This window comes from Schistocerca piceifrons, chromosome 2 (assembly GCF_021461385.2).
Source record: "Schistocerca piceifrons isolate TAMUIC-IGC-003096 chromosome 2, iqSchPice1.1, whole genome shotgun sequence".
NCBI lineage: Eukaryota > Metazoa > Arthropoda > Insecta > Orthoptera > Acrididae > Schistocerca > Schistocerca piceifrons.
This window is the reverse complement of record NC_060139.1, coordinates 1,089,306,965-1,089,327,593: the sequence shown is the minus strand read 5'-3', so window position 1 is coordinate 1,089,327,593 and position 20,629 is coordinate 1,089,306,965. Positions and strand designations below refer to the sequence as shown.

The 20,629-nt window shown below is 41.2% G+C and overlaps 1 protein-coding gene across 1 annotated transcript in view; it reads left to right on the top strand.

The window, feature by feature from the left end:
- LOC124776148 (PDF receptor-like) overlaps positions 1-20,629 on the top strand; it is a 397,145-nt gene that overhangs the window by 324,000 nt on the left and 52,516 nt on the right. Inside the window, exons 11-12 of the mRNA XM_047250985.1 lie at positions 5,889-5,974; positions 9,207-9,390. Coding sequence (XP_047106941.1) covers positions 5,889-5,974; positions 9,207-9,390 — 270 coding nt within the window. The remainder of the gene's footprint in view (positions 1-5,888; positions 5,975-9,206; positions 9,391-20,629) is intronic.

The window sequence follows — 20,629 nt, the reverse complement described above, 5'->3', positions numbered from 1 at the left end:
CTGGAGTAGACAACGTCCTCTCAGAATTATTGAGATACTCAAGAGAGCGAGCTATGTCAAAACTACTTCGCCTGATATGTAAGATATGAGGCAGACAAATCACCGATAGACTTAAATTACTACGTAGTAATAGTGATTCAAAGAACGACAGGCGATGGCAGGTGGGAACATTTCAAGATTATAAGTCATAGTTTCAAAATAATGGCATGCATTGAGTAAAGAAAACTGTGATAGAATCTGACGTTTTGTGAGGTTAGTTTTGTTCCCGAGAAGTATAGCAACACGCGAGACGATGCTGACCCTACAGCGCATCATAGAAAATAGAATGGATGAAGGCAAGTATACATTTATAGCGTTTGTCGATTTAAAGATAGATTTTGACAATAATAAATAGAGCATATTCTTTCACATTACGAAAGTAGAAGGAATAAAGTAGTGGGAGCGAAAGATAACCAGGAACATGTACAAAAATGAAATCGCGGTTATAAATGTTGAAGAAATGGTAGGGAATCAGTACATGAGGAGAAAGTGGTTCACGGCTGTGACGTATCAAAGATCTGATTCGATGCGTACAATGGACAAACAGTAAAAGAAAATAATGAGAAATAATGAAAGTGAATCAAAGTTCAGGCACAAGAAATACAAATTTTGTGATTTGGCGATAACTTAATTCAACAGCAGACGGCAAATCAGTGCACTGGAATGGATAATTTCTAGAAAAAATTTATAAGATGAATATGCATAAAAATAAAGAGTAAAGAAATGTAGTCGAATTAAATCAAGTGATCCTGAGGGAATTACATTAAGAAACGAGACACTAAAAGGAATCGATAAATTATGCTATCAGGAAACAAACACTTATGGTTGAAGAAGAGAGCAAATACACTCCTGGAAATGGAAAAAAGAAGACATTGACACCGGTGTGTCAGACTCACCATACTTGCTCCGGACACTGCGAGAGGGCTGTACAAGCAATGATCACACGCACGGCACAGCGGACACACCAGGAACCGCGGTGTTGGCCGTCGAATGGCGCTAGCTGCGCAGCATTTGTGCACCGCCGCCGTCAGTGTCAGCCAGTTTGCCGTGGCATACGGAGCTCCATCGCAGTCTTTAACACTGGTAGCATGCCGCAACAGCGTGGACGTGAACCGTATGTGCAGTTGACGGACTTTGAGCGAGGGCGTATAGTGGGCATGCGGGAGGCCGGGTGGACGTACCGCCGAATTGCTCAACACGTGGGGCGTGAGGTCTCCACAGTACATCGATGTTGTCGCCAGTGGTCGGCGGAAGGTGCACGTGCCCGTCGACCAGGGACCGGACCGCAGCGACGCACGGATGCACGCCAAGACCGTAGGATCCTACGCAGTGCCGTAGGGGACCGCACCGCCACTTCCCAGCAAATTAGGGACACTGTTGCTCCTGGGGTATCGGCGAGGACCATTCGCAACCGTCTCCATGAAGCTGGGCTACGGTCCCGCACACCGTTAGGCGGTCTTTCGCTCACGCCCCAACATCGTGTAGCCCGCCTCCAGTGGTATCGCGACAGGCGTGAATGGAGGGACGAATGGAGACGTGTCGTCTTCAGCGATGAGAGTCGCTTCTGCCTTGGTGCCAATGATGGCCGTATGCGTGTTTGGCGCCGTGCAGGTGAGCGCCACAATCAGGACTGCATACGACCGAGGCACACAGGGCCAACACCCGGCATCATGGTGTGGGGAGCGATCTCCTACACTGGCCGTACACCACTGGTGATCGTCGGGGGGGCACTGAATAGTGCACGGTACATCCAAACCGTCATCGAACCCATCGTTCTACCATTCCTAGACCGGCAAGGGAACTTGCTGTTCCAACAGGACAATGCACGTCCGCATGTATCCCGTGCCACCCAACGTGCTCTAGAAGGTGTAAGTCAACTACCCTGGTCAGCAAGATCTCCGGATCTGTCCCTCATTGAGCATGTTTGGGACTGGATGAAGCGTCGTCTCACGCGGTCTGCACGTCCAGCACGAACGCTGGTCCAACTGAGGCGCCAGGTGGAAATGGCATGGCAAGCCGTTCCACAGGACTACATCCAGCATCTCTACGATCGTCTCCATAGGAGAATAGCAGCCTGCATTGCTGCGAAAGGTGGATATACACTGTACTAGTGCCGACATTGTGCATGCTCTGTTGTCTGTGTCTATGTGCGTGTGGTTCTGTCAGTGTGATCATGTGATGTATCTGACCCCAGGAATGTGTCAATAAAGTTTCCCCTTCCTGGGACAATGAATTCACGGTGTTCTTATTTCAATTTCCAGGAGTGTAAAATGCAGACTGACAACCTCAATAAAAATATTACTGAAAACAGAAATTTGATAACGCCGAATACAAATATAGATCTAAGATTTTTTTTCTGGAGGTATTTGTATGAGTGTACCCATGTACAGAAGCGATACGTGATCAATGAATCGTTCACCAAAGAAGAGAATAGATGCTGGTCAAACATGCCGCAGTAGGACGCAGAAATGTTCATGGAAGATCGAATAACTGATTAGGAGGTAGTGACTATAATTGGAGACAATAGAAATTTATGGCGCTTCTTGATTAAAAGAAATCTGTTGATTGGACACCCCTGAGGTGTCAGTGGATCGTCAGTTTGGTAATGGAATGAAGTATGTGGGGGAAAAATTATACAGGGGGACCAAGGCTTGAATAAAGTGAGCAGATTTCAATAAATGTGCTTCGTATTAGTTATGCAGAGATGAAGAGGCTTGTGCAAAGTAGACGAGCGTGGAGAGTTTCAAGCCAGTCCTCCGACAGAAGAACCCAAATAAATAACGACTGAAACAAACAGCGTTTTCCCTTTCCATTCGCAACCCAGCTTTTCTGGTCGTTCTCATTGTGATACTAATCACGGTCCAATCGAATGATATTTGAGGCTTTGCGTGTCAGCACACTTACTTGGGGTTGAGCTGCCTACGCCACAAATAGTAGAGCGTGTTGTGCGGTTGGTAATTTGAATTTCAGAACTTTGCGCATAGTTTCGTGCTGATTATGTAAGCAACAATAAGAGCAAATGACGTTGAATCTTGTGAATTATCGATGCTACTTGAATGTGACATTGTTTACTGTCCTTCGTGAGGATAATGTATTCGGTCTGACTGATACTGAAAGGGATCCAGTTAGCCTGCATGTACTCTTTGGCTTCTGATACAGCCTGCCTCTACTGCTTCTGTATAAAGCCATGCATTCGTAAACGATATTTCATTATATAATTTTTAAACTATGAATGTAGACTAACTATGCAGCCAAGTACATTCATACTATCTTACAGTGCTGCAAATTAAACATAAAAGGAAATACAATAACATATACGCAAGACATCGGGAAAAAGAGGTAAATCAACATTAGCTTTGAGAGAAGGAAACGATGTGGCGCAATGGTAAGACACTACATCGCGTTTGGGAGGATGGACGTTCACGTATCCATTTGGGCGTCCAGGTTTATGTTTTCCTTATATCACTTGAGGCAAATTCTGGGACGCTTCCTATGGAAAGAACACGTTTGATTTCCTGCCACATCCTTCGCAAGTCTGAGCTAGTATCCGCCTCTGTCAACCCCGTGAAAGACGGGGGACACATACTATTTTTCATCCCTTTCCTGACTTGAGCTGTGAGAAATAACAAAATTTTAATACACTCACCACCGACTGGCAATACGTGATTTTTAAAATAATAATAATCAACTCATTTGTTATCTGTATCTATTGACGTCGAAAACCAGTTTACGGACGTCAGCTAAGAAACCGTTGGCTCGTAAGCCTGATTTTCACAAGCAAATAATATGACGGTAGTCGAACGCCACTCAAGTGGTGTAACCGAAATTGTGATTGAAACGTCGAGATTCCTGTGTCTCAGGGATTAACGTCATTCGACTATCAACTTGTGGTTGAATTTCGATGCATTATCGCCGTTTTCTGGTTTTGGTGTAAACTCAACGACCATCCAGTGAATCTGAGGGAGGAAGCAGCATGGCTTTTGCTGGCAGTACTCGTATAATTTCAGCTTGACGGTCGCTTTCAATAAACGAATATGAATATCTATTCACCAAGTATATCACCGTATCTTTTACTGCTCTTACTCAGACAGTAACTAGAAAATTTGAAAGAGGACGTTCTACGTCATGTAGAAGAGAACCCGACGCTGAGTTCTCGAGACAATGTGTATGCTATGAGCTCACGTAGGGCACACAAGCCAGAACTCGTTGTCTCCACTGTGTGCGTACTGTGAAGGTGGAGACTTTAAAGTGATCCGATCTCCAAACTTATTTCACATTAAAATTGTATTATCCAAACATGGGTTCCTTTTTAAAGCTTTATCTACTAAGTCCTCTCTCCAACCTCTAGGAGCGAGTAATAGCAGTTGTGAAACACATTGCATTCTGGAGAGGTGACATGGAATCGCCATATGTCGAATATGTCACTTGTAGTTGCATTCAAGGCAGTACTACATCCACACTGTGTGAAAAGTGTTAACGAACAGAGACATTGTTGGACAGGAATAATTACAGACAGTGATGGACGAAATGAAACACAGTACGTACATAATAGAGATGGAGTGGGTATGTGATTCTTCAGTTTCTCGCGGCGTATTTATTAATCGAAGGGTCCACGGATGTACTGCCGCTTCATAGTGTCCAACGGGCACAATATTTTGGCAATCAGACATGTCGCCATCGTCTCGTGCGCGTTCGTCAGAGCGTCATTTGGCCACCCATTAAAATCACCATGCCAAAAATCGTGAAACTGGCTAGGCTCCACCGACACACAAGAAAAAGAAGAACAAGATGTTCTTTTAAATACTGCTTAGTTACCTGGTATATGTGTGTTACACTGCTAGAAAACTTTTCCTCCTGTTACTGATTCAGGCCGTATAACTGGATAATTCATTATGTCGCCCGAATACCAATGTGATGTCCTTGTCGAAGCAGGGTCGAAGAGCACTCTATGTGCACCATTACAGAACATTACGACAAATAACCTGGCATAAACTTGGCACAAATTCCCGTTTTATATATTATAGAGCGTTACTAATTGCGTTTCGGGTCACTGCGCATCGAAGTTATGATCGAGGGAAATTTAGTTTTGACGTACCGGTATGTAATCCTTAAATGCCATGTTTGGTAATATTGTAAATCAGTGCGGTCATTATTACGCACCAGTTGTCAAAAATATGTGATTTATATAATGTAACATGCTTCGGGACTTCATTATTCCATTTTCAAATACCTTGTTTTATAGAAAATGTGAAAATGCGTTGTTCCTCTCCCGAAACATGTTGTGTTAAATAAATCGCACATTTAGACAGCTGGTGCGAAACAATCTCCGTGCTAATATCGACATACAGTTGTACTATTGCTTCAGAATAGATACTATAAAAGTATTAACATATCAGCACCAACTTGATTTGGTGCTTGATTTTTACTCATGTTATTATACACAGTATTCATGTTACTATACCCACAGTATCTTGTATTTTACGCACAACTATTAAAATCTTAAATACAAAACACAGACAAAAGTCGGAAAATTCTTAATTTGAAACACGTGACTCGATAAAAAGAAACTGTCTCCTAAGAATATGACACAGATCTTCCAAATTTCTGTTGTTGAGGCACTGACCATATGCTTCTCTTTCTGAATTCGTGTCTCAAGTTGTTTTCTGTTCCCCCCATCATTCAGTTCAGTTAGTTGTGTTAATTAATTTTGTGTTATTTTTACTATAAAGGCTGACAATTTTATCACCAGAATACAGGTAGGCGATAGAATTATTCTGTTCCAGGAAGTGCGCAAATCATAGAGCTAATTTCAACCACAGATAACCAATAAAATTTTTGCTTTTCCCCAGCTCAACTTCCTCTTTCTGCTGAACATCATCCGTGTGCTGGTAGTCAAGTTGAGACAAAGTCACACGAGTGAAATAGAGCAGGTCAGGTGAGTAAAGCTCCTCGGCTAGAGCTCTTCATTGGGCATTTTGATTTCTGTTCCTAGTATTAACTGGATTATATTTCTGTCCTTAACCATGATCTAACCTATAAATAGGCGTAAATTAAAGAAAAGTTGATGGTGTTGAGACAGCAACCAGCCACAGATTTTTCTGTTCCTTTATTCAAAGGGTACGTTACCAGTTTCGAATCGTTATGATTCATCTTCAGACGGTTTTCATGCTTTCATTGCATGTGGTGCGCTTTTTTACAGATTAATTGTCGTGAAATGTCGGTTTGGAGTGTTTGTTTTCATTACATTCGTCCAACAGACGTGAATACATTCCCACTGCGTTCTTATCGTTGCAGGCGTAAATTTTCTCACGTGAAAACCGTCTGAAGATGATTCATAACGATTCGAAACCGATAACGGTACGCCTTGAATAAAGGAACAGAAAATATATTTGTGGTTGGTTGCTGTCTCAGCACCATCAACATTTGTCTTCAAATAAAAGCCACGGTGTCCAATCATGTCATCGTACGACAAAATTGCATGAAAGAAAAGTAATAGCTATGAACTGTTCGAATAGAATCTAGCTGTGAAATACTAATCGGTTACTTCACAGAATTATCTTGGTATCCACAAATAAATTGGAAGCTCTTTAATCGAATAAATGGTTGTAACTGATTATGTTGACTTAGAATTAGTGATGAGTATACCACTCAATTCATATTTGGTATCTCGAAACTGAGTGCAAAAGTTGAGGTAGAAGATTCTATTTTCTTAATTCGTTCATATGGTTGGAAATTTAGAAAACTACGCTTTGCCAAGAAACCTTATTTTGGCTAAAGGTAAAACTGCAGACTTATTCAGTTTTTATTAAAAAAATAAGAGATTTTCATCCTAGCGCTTTGGCACCTATTTCCTTTTTAAAAGAGCAGAAAATTTTCTACAAATTTGATCACTACAACTCTTTCCTGCTCCGAATACCAATGGTACAACAATACGTACAAAAAAACAAACATTTTTACAATTGTTTGAAAAGGGCAAAATATCAGTTTTTTGAGCACTTTTATTTCAGTTTCTATTTATACAGTAGACTAACATTTGGAAGAAACTTAATCATACTACGAAGTGAATTGTGTAACATCAGAACAGCTTGTAGATGCAAGAAGCTCTTGCGTCCATCGGGATGATATGGACTCACGTAAGCTGCGTGATTGATTTTTAGTTCATCCCGCCTTTCCTGAAAATGATTTCTAACAGCAACGGTGTTGTCTGAGAATGTCAATTGTCATACGTGTCACTGAAGTTACTCCTAATTATCCTTTAATTCTTCTCCAAATTATTTGTTTACTGATACTAAGTGAAGAAGAATTAAAAGCCTTTCTGAAATATGAACTAACTTCTTTCGCATTTTCTTTGTTCTCAGAGAAAGGCATACGAAAAGGAACAAAATCTTGGTTTTACAACGGCTTTACTCCAGTGAAGGTTGTGAGCTCAACTTCCCAGAATAAATTTTTTGTCGTTGGTGAAGGGTACCTTTTATACAGAATAACCTGATATAGAAATGTACACTTGAAATCAATATCTGAAAGGCTTGCTTCTTACTAGCAGTGTCATTTTTAATTCACATCTCCTGCTTTATTTGATGGCTATCCACGGGAGACAATGTGATGTATCATGAAGAGTGTTCTGGAATTTGTAGGTCCACAAAACGTTCTTCAGTTGAAGTTGTACTCGGATCAGAGGTGCTACACCAAGTCTCTCAGGACAAGGTTTTGTACAACGAACGAAACAAAGATCGCAGTATCACAATTCTTAATAAGAAATTTCTGGAGTGTACCATTGAGGTGGACCGAGCGCAAGCAGATCCTAACATGATGATTGTAACGTTTCACGAACCTACGATTATGGAAGCGTGGTAACACTATGAGACGATGTTGACCACATCGAACTCAAGATAAATTTTGGAAAAGCATTGAAAACGTTTTTTTCTGAAGCCAAAAGAGGAAGTCAAGTGGTACAAAATGGTTCAAATGGCTCTGAGCACTATGGGACTTAACTTCTGAGGTCATCAGTCACCTAGAACGTATAACTACTTAAACCTAACTAACCTAAGGCCATCACACACATCCATGCCCGAGGCAGGATTCGAACCTGCGACCGTAGCGGTCGCGCGGTTCCAGACTGTAGCGCCTAGAACCGCTCAGCCACTCTGACCGGCGAAGTCAAGTGGTTTTGCCGTGTTATGACAAAGTCTCATAACAATATATTCATTGTCGAAGTCACTTATATCGGTGGGCTTCTCATTTGCGGCCCATGTAGGAGCTAGAATGATTCCTCATTCGCCCCTGCTCCACTCAAATACTAAACTTGTCGTATAATGTGCCTATAACGTCACCAGGTAGCATTCAGTTTCGCAGTGAGTGGTAGGCATAGCGTTTTGGTCCATTAGAATGTGTGTGTGTGTGTGTGTGTGTGTGTGTGTGTTTGTTTTGTATAGAGAGTTTCTGAAAATTAATTGGAGTGAAAAGAACTCAAAGAGGACATTCACACAAGACGTGATATGGGCAACATTTAAACAGCAAGGAACAGCTTTCGTATTACTAGTGGGTGTCAAAGAAGACACAAACAGTGGGGGTAGGTATCGATTGGAATGTTTACTACAAATAATTGAGCGCGTTGCTTAAAAGTGCTGCTTTGAGATGAAGATATTGGCACACTAGAGAACATTGTATCAGAGTGCATCGAGCGAATCAGAAACTTGATGACCCAAAATAATCGGTATTTATTCTAAACGCCGAACTTAATGTTACTTTATATACTGTATTATAATTAATTCTAACAGTGAGCAGATTCTGAACCAGTGTAAAGAATTGAGTAAAATAACCATTATCAATTGCACGTACTTGTTATTTGGTGTTTTACATTTCTCCCGTTAATTGTATTGTTGGAAAATGCACAGCACATATGTGAAATTTTTAGTAGACGTTCAGAATATTATAATAAGATATTCTTTGAAGCTGAAGCTGTCCATTCCTGTTTTATGTCCGTTTATTATGATTGTTACCCTATTATGCCGCGTCTACGTCAAATCCAAAACTGTCCCTTTCGTTCACTTACTGTAGTCAGCAAGTAAACAAGTAGTAGTGTGTGCTGTTGTTTCTTACGGCATAGTGGTCTCTCGCACTGCTGTTAGTTGTTGACCCTGCAGTCACTGTCCTTCTGTTGCCAACAGGAAGGCGGTGCGGGCGGCGGTGGTGCTGCTGCCGCTGCTGGGGATCACCAACCTGGTCAACATGGCGGACGCCCCGCTGGACAGGGCCGCCTGGGAGTTCGCGCTCTGGTCCTACGCCACGCACTTCCTCGTCTCCTTCCAGGGCTTCTTCATAGCCTGCCTCTACTGCTTCATCAACGGCGAGGTGTGTCAGTCCCACAAAATTTCATACATTGAGCACTCACACGGTATACAGTACTCAGAATGGCCACTTCAGTTGTTACACACACAGATCACCATGTATGTATTAACTGTTTTCTGAATTGCCAAGGTAACAATCAGCCAACATTCATTGATAATTTTAAAAACTCATCAACAAAGTAATATTACCGTCAAAAATTAACAAACAGAAATTTGATATAGAAATTCAGCCTTATACTGTATTTGAGTTTCTTACATAATATGAGTTCAAGGAATCCATTGTTTGTTAACTTGTGATAAAGTAGATGATAGTCAGAATCTGAAGAACATGATCACAGATTTCTTGTAACTAGCAGGGGCTAGGAATGGTTACTACATGCACCTGCTTTCTTTTTTTACCTCTTTCTATCGACATGTAATACTTATGGCTCAAATGGCTCTGAGCACTATGGGACTTAACAGCTATGGTCATCAGTCCCCTAGAACTTAGAACTACTTACAGGTAACCAACCTAAGGACATCACACAACACCCAGTCATCACGAGGCAGAGGAAATCTCTGACCCGGCCGGGAATCGAACCCGTGATAATTATACTCATCATGCTCCCAAACAATTCTTCATAATTCTTATCGAATCTTTTCGTTTAGTACTCTATTTCTGTGCATGAGTAATAATCACTGGAAATGGATGATCGATTGTAATTATGTACATTGCCATGTGTCCAGTCATCTATTTTGTTGTATTTATGGGGATCGTGGGTTAGACACCTTTTACGGCCTAATTATTTCCTTTACGTCGATGCTGTGTTTGGGGTTGTTCGATCTGTCACCGAAAGTATCCTTTGGATGTAAGAATAGGTGTCATATGCGGTGCACCTGCGAATTGAAATATAGACGACAACACGTGTGTCGTATAATAAAGTTGTGCTGAGGTGGATGTTGTATAATTTTTCGTTAGTTGACGTTTTTCCGCTGACTGTCATGTAATGCATGCTTTTAACATTAGATAGTAAGGCTTTACTGTACAGGTTCCTCCTGATGTATGGGCTGCGGGTGCTCTAGGTAATTTGTTTGAGGTTCATCGATAAAAACTCATATCTGTTTCTTTTATATCTTTTTTTTTGTAACATATACTGTGTATTGTGGTTCTTGTACACGTAGCTGAACTCGAAAGTATGTGATCTAATATTTCTTCAAGCTTTTGGTATCCATGTTATATCGACCTCTAACTCCGTGAGTGGAGGATCCCATGTCTTGATAAGGGTTTCAGATACTCTGATTCCCATTTTCCATACTTTTGAGCATACGATTGATCCGAAGATATTTGAAATTTTACCCTGCGTGAAGTCTAGACTACTCGTCCTTGTTGGCAGTGTTAAAATGTCGTAATGCAATTTGAAAATATTTCCCCTCATGAAAAACGAGAATAGTCCTCGTTGGCTGTTATCTGTTATGATAAGAGGTGGTGGAAGGATCTGCACCAGGTAACTCAGTTCATTTGTTACCGAGATTCCGAGTGTTTGTACTTTTTGTAAGAACTTCAAGGTTGGACGTTTTGGTAATTTTATAAAATTTAAGTTGCCGGTTACGTTGTTACGTTGTAACATTCCATCACTAACACTGTTCAGGACTATGTTGCCAAGAGAGTGGCCGGCCGCGGTGGTCTAGCGGTTCTAGGCTCTCAGTCCGGAACCGCGCGACTGCTACGGTCTCAGGATCGAATTCTGCTCTCGGGCATGGATGTGTGTGATGTCCTTAGGTTAGTTAGGTTTAAGTAGTTCTAAGTTCTAGGGGACTGATGGCCACAGATGTTAAGTCCCATAGTGCTCAGAGCCATTTGAACCAACCAAGAGAGTGTCACACAGCAAGCAGAATTCGTGTGAAACGATCACAGTTTAGTTACTTGTATATTTTCGGTGAAAAGAGTTGTCAGAGGCGTTGAATATCCAATAAAATAGTCTAATTCAATGTATGATTTGTTACACTAATTGTCATGTTGTTAAATCACCACCGCTTCGTTGCAGAGTAGCAATTACGTATTGTTTTGTTTTTCACTGATGTCCATACCTCAGACTACGCAGTAGCTATAGTCGGCGATAGCGTGGCCTGTCGCGGCGCAGCTACAACGCCACCTGGAGACAAGGACAAAAAACAGAATCATGACGTCATAGCCGAGCGGCGGTCGTAATATGCACAAACTGTATGGTTAATAAAATGAGCGATGTTAGAGGTCATACTTGAATGAGATTAGTTAACAGAAAAACAGACAGGTATATAGTTGTTTACGTAGAAATGAGGCAAAAGTAAACAAGAACGAGTAACTTTGATTAATCTCGTGCTTAGCTTAGACAGCGTGACAGGAACATTTGCAAACAAAACTAGTGACCTATTTCAAAAAAATCGTTACTTTCGTGTGTATGAGCTGTTAGCGACATTTTCAAAATTTTCAAATGAACAGTACTTGTTTAATAAAACATTCACACTCTTCTAACCAATATTTGTGTACAATAACACGGAGACATCCACATCAGTTGTATTCACACTGTTATCTGTTACCAATACAACTTCGAGTACAAATTCAGAGACTAGAATTTGTTTAATGGAACTTCTATCGAATAGATATACACTTTGAAATGATTATCATTCAAAATATACACTGTGTAATAAGACTGCACAGATAAATCGATACCTACACACATAAATAATACGCTCTTCTTTCGCTATTTTCCCGAATTCTTCTGTAAAGGTATCACATTAACTTTGTCTTTCAGTTCATCAAAGCTATTACATGAAATTCTTTTTGTATGCTCGTTATGGCTGGCAACACTGATCTTGATGCATTTCTGCAATACTGCTGCCTCCAAAGTGCTTTTTCTTCTGGTTCCTCTCTGGATAGTCCTGCAGATGAGGATAGGTAGTTTAGACAGATCGGAAAAATGCCTGGCACGGCATTAGAATGAAGTCGTGGTTTTGAAAGTGGAGCAGCTATGGTTTTGTTGTCTGTTTGCCTGATAACGTCCCTGGCTTCGAAATGCTTTTGACGCAACTGAAAAATGAGCAGTGAAGTACATTAATCGTAATGGATACAAGAAAAGTGTTCTGGCAAACAATAATTTACTGTAATCGAAAACAAGCATTACTAAATTACATACTAAACAAAACTTACACTGAATAATTAGTAACAGTGAACTCCTGCTTTACAACTGAATGGAGCCATTTCTGACTTGTTGCATCGTCTTTAGTGAACTTGAATACATGAACCTTGTTTCCGTCTGTATAACTTCCATTACTTTTTGGTACGCTGTACGTCATAACCGTAATGAAACTGAAATTGCATAAACATATGTTGCGTTAAAATCACACAAATACAGTGTAGTAACAAGCATTTTGATTTCTGTGTGCCTAAATAACAATCTCATAACAATTACATAGCACAACGAGTTTTCAATACTGAAAGTGTTATAGCTGCAATATAATTACTGAAGTATTTAGAGTTTCCTAGCTTTGACTTATGATGCGTTACTATGAATAAGGGGCCCCCCAATACGACACAACTATAAGTAACTTCATAGATGAACGGTAATAATCTGGGCCCTTCAATTGTTAATAAACCTTTATAACATAGGAAAAAAGAATACAAACTATATGATACAAACAGCAATTATTTCAAAGTGCATACGCCATTCACCTTTCAAAGTACACTCCCGCATGCCCACTGTCAACTCTAAATCGTCGCAAACCGACCGTACCGTACACGCCGTGAAAACTTTCATTACTCGCTACACATATTTTATCAGTGACTTACCGCCATCTGCAAAATAGTAGTCACAAAACCGCTAAGTAATTCTGTCTGCGTTCAAGTTATTTGGCTTGCGAGAATGGTTCTAAAATGACGTTTCATTGAACTTGAGGGGGCAGTTTTTAATCTCAATATTGGTTCCTAAATATTAATGCTTGCCACACACTGAATGCACAGGTGGCTAAGTTTATTTTTGATCAGCTTCTGCACTTTACGTTTTCTGTGATCAAACATTTTGGCACATTAAGTTGCACCCGACTCTTGGCGTATGAATACAGCGAGTGATGCTGCAATCTCTGAAGCTCTGTACAGTGCTGCGACTCCGACTTCTGGAATATTACGTAATACGTCGTTAAATGATTGATTAATCTACATTACTCATGGGTCGCTGGAATACTGGTATAGCAATATCTGCAAGTAGGAAAGGACCGACCAAAAAGTTTCCCTTTGAGGGCGTTGCTCCAACAGATATGCAAACCAGACGCTGCTCCGATGTGGAAATGTAAGCAACGGCATGTAGGCAGTTGATTAGTGTGGCTCTCGAATGGAAACTTTTTGATCGGACTTTGCATCTAAAACGGTTTATGGTCGGATGTCCAGACTGGATGGAGATTAAACGGTCACAGACACCGGTTTCATTTGTGCAGGTTCCCACCATCAGTTTATATTTAGGCAAATGTGCGGTCGTCTATAGATTACAATCTAAATGTAATTAGCCATATTACACCCTCATACTGTCATCAGTCATAACTTCTTCCTTCCACGACACTATTTATATTAAGGGCCTACCAAACCGTAACACTCTTTCCATGAATAAGTGTATCACATCATAAATACGTCCTATAATAATTGCCCTTAAACACTGCAACTCGACCACCAATATCTGTTGGGCAGTTATTCGGTTTTCCATACCGAGAATCAATTCTCAGTGGCCTTCGCCTTAACTTTTGTGCTTCTCGGGACACCTGCTATTAAGAAGTAAACGCCATTACATCATCTCTGTACTTCAACGCTCCCCATATTCCCATTCTTACGGGGGTATAAAAAGGATGGCTGGCGCTACAGAATAACGCTGTACGTCGATTAGAAGCAGCCATGTTGGAAGTCCCAGAAGAATAGCGGACTACTGTTTACGATTGCTTCTAGTTCTTAATTTCTGTCGTGTGCAGGAAACGGCTGTTATCAGCAGAAAATGTCACAGTGCTTTCTCGAATAACACATAGTGAAGAAGGCATTTTCAGGCACTTTCTGTTCATAAATGAATCCTTGACTCCGTAACACGACACATCACGAACCTCGTTACTGTAAGTTTTTTTATTACACGTTTCGAATGAAGAATAAGATAAGAATGTCGAGTGGAAAGGTGGCTTTCGTCATCCAGAATTTTCCTCAATAAGGACTGACGAAACTGATGTTCGACCAATGCCGTCTTCCCGAAAATGCTGAGAACAAATGTTGTTAGGTTTGGTCGGTTTCCCACCTTTTATTCTCAAGGCGTCCACCGGATGCTACAGCAACTAAGATTGAGGGCGTCGGCTTCAAGTTTGTGGCGTTATCACATGTCCCCTCATTATACTTTCATGTCTATTCCTGTGATCTCACGTTCATTTTAATTTCTCTGGACGTAGTACTAATACAATAGAGAGTATAAATGCGCACTGCTTTATTTACAAAATTCACGTGTTTTATGTAAAATTGCTGACACAATTGCAAGAGAGAAGAAATATAATGCACCACAGAAAATTCCGTCACACCATATCTCATGGCCGCCTACTTCTGATCCTAATTTGGGCTGACAATCGTCGCAATTTCAGAGAGGTATCCGCAGTCATCGCAGTGCAGCAACTGCATTCTACAGTAGGTGTACCGCAGTTGAATAGAGAGGAATCGTCTCAATTTGTGGTAGTACCGTATTTTGTGTGTGTTTGAGGATTTAGGGCACTCATCACCGAGGTCATTGTCAGAGTACTGTATTTTCAGAACAGAAGTAAGTATTGAATGTAGTATGAACGCCTAGAAAATTTCGACCTCGGAAATCGGACTTGAGTGCTGTGCAGAATGTAAAACTGGGTCTTAATGGGCTCTAAGCAACGAAATATAGGGTGCTCCAAGAAACAGTCATCCGATCTGAAATGGTTATATGTACTTCAGGAATGAAAATGGAAACTGGGCTGAATTTTAAATTACGCATTGAAACTAACACGTTACTTTGACTCGAGCTGGAAGCTGCGGATCATTCTGTGCCGATACGTTCCTTGCTAATACAGCTAGGTCACTGGTTCGCTTATAACCCAACGTACGCCGAGCCGAGGCGGCGATAACACAGCAGCAAAAGTCGTTTTGCGTACTCGGTTTCAAGAGGTGCACATCAGTTGGAAACACTGAGGCGTAATGTTCGTCGAGAGTGCGGGGCGTCCAAGTGTGGCACTGAACCAATGGCCCTGCTTTCGCCTGGTCTCCAATTTTTTTAAATTTTTTGCATTGATTTCTGAAATACCTCATGAATGTTCTTACCTTTGCCACAGATTTGGATGATTTACCACACCACGTAGCAACAGCAATGAATTCAGTAACTCGTGGTACCTGGTATGCTAAAAAAATTCTGGGATGAGTTTGAATATTGTCTAGAAGTGCACCACGTGGAGGGGACGCCGAACATGTGTCGAAGGTAAATGGAAGATTTGACTCTAAATGTAACTCTAGAAATCAACCCAAGGCTGTGTGTGTATGCATGTAGGAGATTATATTTGTTGGCGGTTATATACAAATCTTGGTATAGATGCAGTTCTTCTTTTTTTGTGGAAGAAAACATTGTCCATAGTAAGCTGTGTAGTTATCCTTTATTTGCTATGCTGTTGGCCCCTTTCTTTTCTAAGTCATTTTCCGGCACCAACGAAAACACATCAATATGGATCCGCTGCAAGGGTCAAAGAAAACTTGACTCTAATTTCAAACACGTACCTGAGTGATATAGTTATAGTTGGCGGTGACTTCAGTTTACCCTCGATATGTTGGCTAACATAAGTTTTTAAATCCGGACTTATATCTCATATAAAACATCTTTCGAAATTGTGCAAAAACGATCCCCTGACAATAATTTGGAGTAATTAATTTGAGCCACTCGAATAGTAAATTGTAATGAAAACGGAAATGACGTCATGCGTACGAATTGAGCTGATAACGAGCATAAAAATGGATAGAGGAATTTGTAGTGGGACATTACCGTAACAGCCACATCCACAAAAAATAATCGAAAAATTATCTATTCCAAAAAACAGATAAAAATTCGTTTGACGCCTTCCTGAGATGCAATCTGCACATGTTCCAAATTAACAGCGTAGTGTAGACCAGATGTGGCTTCAGTCCAAAGAAACGGTATTGTCAGCAATTGACAGATTTATACCATATAAATTAATAAAACACGGAACTGATCCCCCTTGGTGCACAGAACTCTGTTGCAGAAATACCAAAACAAGCATGCAAAATTTAAACAAAGCTGAATTTCAACACTTTTATTGAGGCATGAAATTTAGGGCAAACTTCAACGCGAGATGCCTACAAAGTTTCCACAACTAACTTTGTCTCGAACCTGGCACAAAAACCAAAGACATTATGGTCGTATGTAAAGAATACTAGCGGCAAGGCGCAGTCACTGCCTTCTCTGTGCCGTAGAAATGGAAACAGTATCGATGGCAGTCCTGCTAAAGTTGAGTTACCAAACATAGTCTTCCGAAATTCCTTCAACAAAGAAGACAAAGAAAATATTCCAGAATTCGAATCGAGAGCATCTGCCAACAAGAGTAATTTGGAAGTAGATATTCTCGGAGTTGAGAAACTACGTAAATAATAGAAACAAGTCTTTGAGTCCAGTTCGTGTTCCAGTTGAATTCTTTCCACAGTATGCTGATGCAACAGCTCCATACTTAACAATCGTGTACAACCTGTCGCTTGACGAAAGATCCGTACCCAAAGACAGCAGACTTGATCAGGTCACACCAACAATCAAGAAAGGCAATAACAGTAATCAACTGAATTACAGGCCCATTTATTAACATTGATATGCAAAAGGCTTTTCTAACATATATTGTGTTAGAACATTATGAATTAAGTAGAAGAGAACGGTCTACTGACACCCACTCAACACGGATTTAGAATTCTTCTGAAATACAAGTAGCTCTTAACTCAAACGAAGCGTTGAATTCTATCGATAAAGGATATCAGATAGGTTTCGTATTTCTAGAATTCCAGAATGCCTTTGACACTATACCTCACCAGCGCCTTGTAATCAATTTGAATGCCATAGTTATGCTACTGGATTCGTGTTTTCCTGTCAGAGCGGTTACAGTTCGTAGTAATTGACGAAAAGTCATCGATTAAAACAATTGTGAATTTTTGCGCTCCGCAAGATACTGTTACAGGTTCTCTGCTGTTCCTTATCTATATAAATAATTTAATGGATAATCTGAACAACGGGCTTAGGCTGTTTGCAGATGACGCTGTCGTTTATCGACTATTAAAGTCATCAGAAGATCAAAACAAATTGCAAAACGATTTAGAAAATGTCTGTACGGTGCGAAAATTAACAATTGACCCTAAGTAACGAAAAGTGTGAGGTCATCCACATGAGTGCTAGAAGAAATCCTTTAATCTTTTGTTACACGATAAATCAGTCGCCGGCCGAAGTGGCCGTGCGGTTCTAGGCGCTGCAGTCTGGAACAGCGAGACCGCTACGGTCGCAGGTTCGAATCCTGCGTCGGGCATGGATGTGTGTGATGTCCTTCGGTTAGTTAGATTTAAATAGTTCTAAGTTCTAGGGGACTAAAGACCTCAGAAGTTGAGTCCCATAGCGCTCAGAGCCATTTGAACCATAAATCAGTCAAATCTAAAGGCCGCAAATTCAACTATATACATAGGAATTTCAGCTACAAACAACTTAAATTGGAAAGAATACGAAGAAAATGTTATGGGGAAGTCGAAACAAAGACTGCGTTTTATTGGCAGAACTCTGAGAAATTGTTACAGATCTGCAAAAGAAACTGCCTACACTACGCTTGTCCGTCGCCTGTTGCAGTACTGTTGTGCGGTGTGGAATACTTACTAGGCAGGATAAACGGAGTAAATCTGGAAAGTAGAGGGTCCTCATTGTAATAGTTTGTCACGGAAAAACTAAATATAATAGAGAACCATTACTTTTATTTCTGAAAAATACATAGTTTGCCATTTTGGATTATTTGGTCGTAAAAATTATATCTGTTAAATGACGTCCTCTATTGTTGACGCATTGACGAAGCCTATCCCGAAAGTTCTCCATACATCTTGCTGTCATTTCTCTTGGAATGGCTGCTACTTCTTGGGTAATGGCCTCTTTAAGAGCCTGCAGTGTTGTGGGACGATGTTTGTACGCTAGAGCCTTTAAGTGCTTCCAAAGAAAAAAATCACAAGGCTATAAATCAGGCGAGCATGAGGGCCACGTGATGTCTCCTCGCAAAGAGACAAGGTGACCAGGAACTGACTCGCGCAGCATTTCCATAGAGCGATGAGAGGTGTGGGATATTGCTCCGTCTTGCTGGAATTACACTTCATGATCTCCAATAAACTGGTTCAGCCTAGGTTGGAGGAAGTTACTAGCATGGGACAATAACGGTCTGAATTAACCGTCACCGTGTGGACACCTTCTTGGAAAAAATACGGTCGTCACACGAGACATTGAGCAACGGCGCACCAGAGAGTGACACGGGGGCCGTGTAGTGGTCGCTGATCAATTTCACTGTTGTTTGCAGCAGCGTGGCACAAATTCTGTTTGTTTAGAGTTCCTGGTAAGTGTGAATGCGCCTCATCCGAAGAAATAAACAAAGCGCCAGGTGGAATGTTTTAAAGAATCTCCTGACACGCAGCTCTGCGAGTTTCAAAACCTCTTTCACTTAATTCCTGGGTAACCATCATTTTGAAGGGGTGATTATGAAGTTCTCTATGAAGAGTTCTTTTTACACTCCTATCAGGTAATCCCAGGGCAGCTGCATGTTTAAGTGCTGAACGTAATAGTGATGGTCGCCTAGACACTCCCACACGCGTCACGTTTTCCGACGTTGTTGCAGTCCCAGGACCGCCGGTGGGTTTTCTTTCCACTGCTGAACGTGTCTCTTTAAGGTCTGACACCCACAGTTGAATAGTTTTTCTATCCGGGACAGGATCATGTTGGCCAAGTTCGAATCGTCTCCGAAACGCACGCTCAGCACTACTCACAGAACCAGGGTTTTGAATAACTTCCTCCACAACAAACTTCGCGAACCGTTATAAAAATGATATGGATGGCAACCCCCCATGAACCATGGACCTTGCCGTTGGTGGGGAGGCTTGCGTGCCTCAGCGATACAGATAGCCGTACCGTAGGTGCAACCACAACGGAGGGGTATCTGTTGAGAGGCCAGACAAACGTGTGGTTCCCGAAGAGGGGCAGCAGCCTTTTCAGTAGTTGCAAGGGCAACAGTCTGGATGATTGACTGATCTGGCCTTGTAACAATAACCAAAACGGCCTTGCTGTGCTGGTACTGCGAACGACTGAAAGCAAGGGGAAACTACAGCCGTAATTTTTCCCGAGGGCATGCAGCTTTACTGTATGATCACATGATGATGGCGTCCTCTTGGGTAAAATATTCCGGAGGTAAAATAGTCCCCCATTCGGATCTCCGGGCGGGGACTACTCAAGAGGATGTCGTTATCAGGAGAAAGAAAACTGGCGTTCTACGGATCGGAGCGTGGAATGTCAGATCCCTTAATCGGGCAGGTAGGTTAGAAAATTTAGAAAGGGAAATAGATAGGATGAAGTTAGATATAGTGGGAATTAGTGAAGTTCGGTGACAGGAGGAACAAGACTTCTGGTCAGGTGACTACAGGGTTATAAACACAAAATCAAATAGGGGTAATGCAGGAGTAGGTTTAATAATGAATAGGAAAATAGGAATGCGGGTAAGCTACTACAAACAGCATAGTGAACGCATTATTGTGGCCAAGATAGACACGAAGCCCACGCCTACAACAGTAGTACAAGTTTATATGCCAACTAGCTCTGCAGATGATGAAGAAATTGAAGAAATGTATGATGAAATAAAAGAAATTATTCAGATTGTGAAGGGAGACGAAAATTTAATAGTCATGGGTGACTGGAATTCGAGTGTAGGAAATGGGAGAGAAGGAAACATAGTAGGTGAATATGGATTGGGGGACAGAAATGAAAGAGGAAGCCGCCTGGTCGAATTTTGCACAGAGCACAACATAATCATAACTAACACTTGGTTTAAGAATCATGAAAGAAGGTTGTATACATGGAAGAACCCTGGAGATACTAAAAGGTATCAGATAGATTATATAATGGTAAGAGAGAGATTTAGGAACCAGGTTTTAAATTGTAAGACATTTCCAGGGGCAGATGTGGACTCTGACCACA